This window comes from Corvus brachyrhynchos, unplaced genomic scaffold, assembly GCF_000691975.1.
Source record: "Corvus brachyrhynchos isolate BGI_N302 unplaced genomic scaffold, ASM69197v1 scaffold182, whole genome shotgun sequence".
NCBI classification, from domain to species: domain Eukaryota; kingdom Metazoa; phylum Chordata; class Aves; order Passeriformes; family Corvidae; genus Corvus; species Corvus brachyrhynchos.
Genome location: NW_008236807.1, coordinates 115,571 through 117,308, shown reverse-complemented (window position 1 = coordinate 117,308; position 1,738 = coordinate 115,571). Strand labels below are relative to the sequence as shown.

At 53.7% G+C, this 1,738-nt stretch overlaps 1 protein-coding gene across 1 annotated transcript in view; it reads right to left on the bottom strand.

Annotated features, from left to right (window-relative positions):
• The window catches only part of STRIP2 (striatin interacting protein 2), an 18,536-nt gene that overhangs the window by 12,664 nt on the left and 4,134 nt on the right, over positions 1–1,738 (bottom strand). Inside the window, 1 exon segment of the mRNA XM_017727968.1 lies at positions 718–941. Coding sequence (XP_017583457.1) covers positions 718–941 — 224 coding nt within the window.

Below are 1,738 nucleotides of genomic sequence, written 5' to 3'. Positions count from 1 at the left end.
CCCTGCCAGCAGTGCTCTGGACAGACCGAATTAACCCTGTCACTGCTCCTACCTCAAAAAGATCTATTTGCTCGATTTGTTGGAAAGATGCTGGAATAAATCCAGGCTTGGGATAAACAGCAAAAACCCTCACATGGATCAAAGGGAAAGGGGCAGAGCTTTTCACCCTCTAATCCTAATCATTCCCTCATATCACGTGTAGATAACTGGTCTTAGGAAGGAAAGGCACCAGCTCCTTTACCATTAGATGTTTCTCTCCGCCACTCAAGAAGGCTTCACCTGGCAGCACAGGGGTCCTGCTCACCAAACAAGATGTCATTAACCAGCTCCCCAGATGATTAGTCAGGCATTTTGTGCTACCAAGATCCACTGGGGTCTGGTTGGGAAAGCTGACCCTGCTCACGCAGCACCCCAGCACAGCCTCCTTCCCAGTACAACCTGGGATACCCTAAACTGGATTGCCACTTATGGGCCAGTAATTTGGATTGCCAGCTTATTGGCTTGGACTGGGTTTAGCTGAGCTCTTCCCCAGGATTTACACACCAAACATGGCAAGTGGCCAATCCAGAAAGGACCAACCCTGACAAAATGAGAAGTGGAGTCACTTCAGTTCAACCTGCCAGAGGCCAAAAACTTCCCAATGCTTCCCAAAAAACTGCAGTGAACTCCAGGACAGGTAGGGCTGGGGAGGATGGCAGTGACAGCAGGTGGCTTTACCTGACTTTGGGGGCCCAGGGGAGCCCCTTGGGGAAGGACACCCTCTCGATGGGCAGGCGCTGAGCTGGCATTGCGGGGATGATCGCGTCCCGCTCCATCAGGTCCAGCTCCCCCTCGATCCCGCTGTCCACGTCATCGTTCTCCTCTTCATCAACTCCTCCTTCATCGTTCTTGAAGGGATCTCTCTCGTTGTAGATGTCCAAACTGTCTTGCTTCATCAGGGGCTGCAGCAGAAGGGGATGGAAAATTCAAGTCACTTCAAGGATTTTATTTCCCTCCCAGGTGCTGGCACCAGATCTCTCCATCCTGAAAGGATCAAGCTCTCAGATGTTCCTCAGGTAAGGATTTCCCTCCTAGCTGTTGCCACCAACGCCTGCACAAGAATACCTCCTTCTGTACCTCTAACCTTGCTGCTCTAGGAGGTGTGACCCCATTTTCCACCTTAACTTTTGGGGCTTCCATCCGACGTCTCCTCCTTAGCAAAAGGCATTTTCATGCCCAGACCATAACACAGCAACTCCAACAGCGGAGCTAAAAAAAGAACTTGCTGTGAGCAGTTTGCTCCCTGGTGCTTATCAGGCCTTTGCCATAAGGTCAGGATGTCCTCTGGCTTCCTCTGGATCAAACACCCCATGGGGCTGATCTGTTGCAACTGAAATTGGTGGATGAAAAACTGGACATGTTCTGACCACGTGTAATGAGAGCCCAAAAATCCCCCAGTCCTGGGCTGATCCCAGCGTGGGCAGCAGGGGAGGGGGGAATCTGCCCCTGTGCCCCCTCAGGTGAGACCCCACCTGCAGAGCTGCCCCAGCCCTGGGGACACAGCAGCAGGACCTGGAGCTGCTGGAGAGAGTCCAGGGAAGGCCAGAGAGATGCTTCAAAGGCTCCCTTCTGCTCTGGAGCCGGGCTGGGAGAGCTGGGAATGTTCCCCTGGAGAGGAGAAGGATCCAGGGAGAGCTGCGAGCCCCTTGCAGGGCCTAAAGGGGCTCCAGGAGAGCTGCAGAGGGACTGGGGCCAAGGC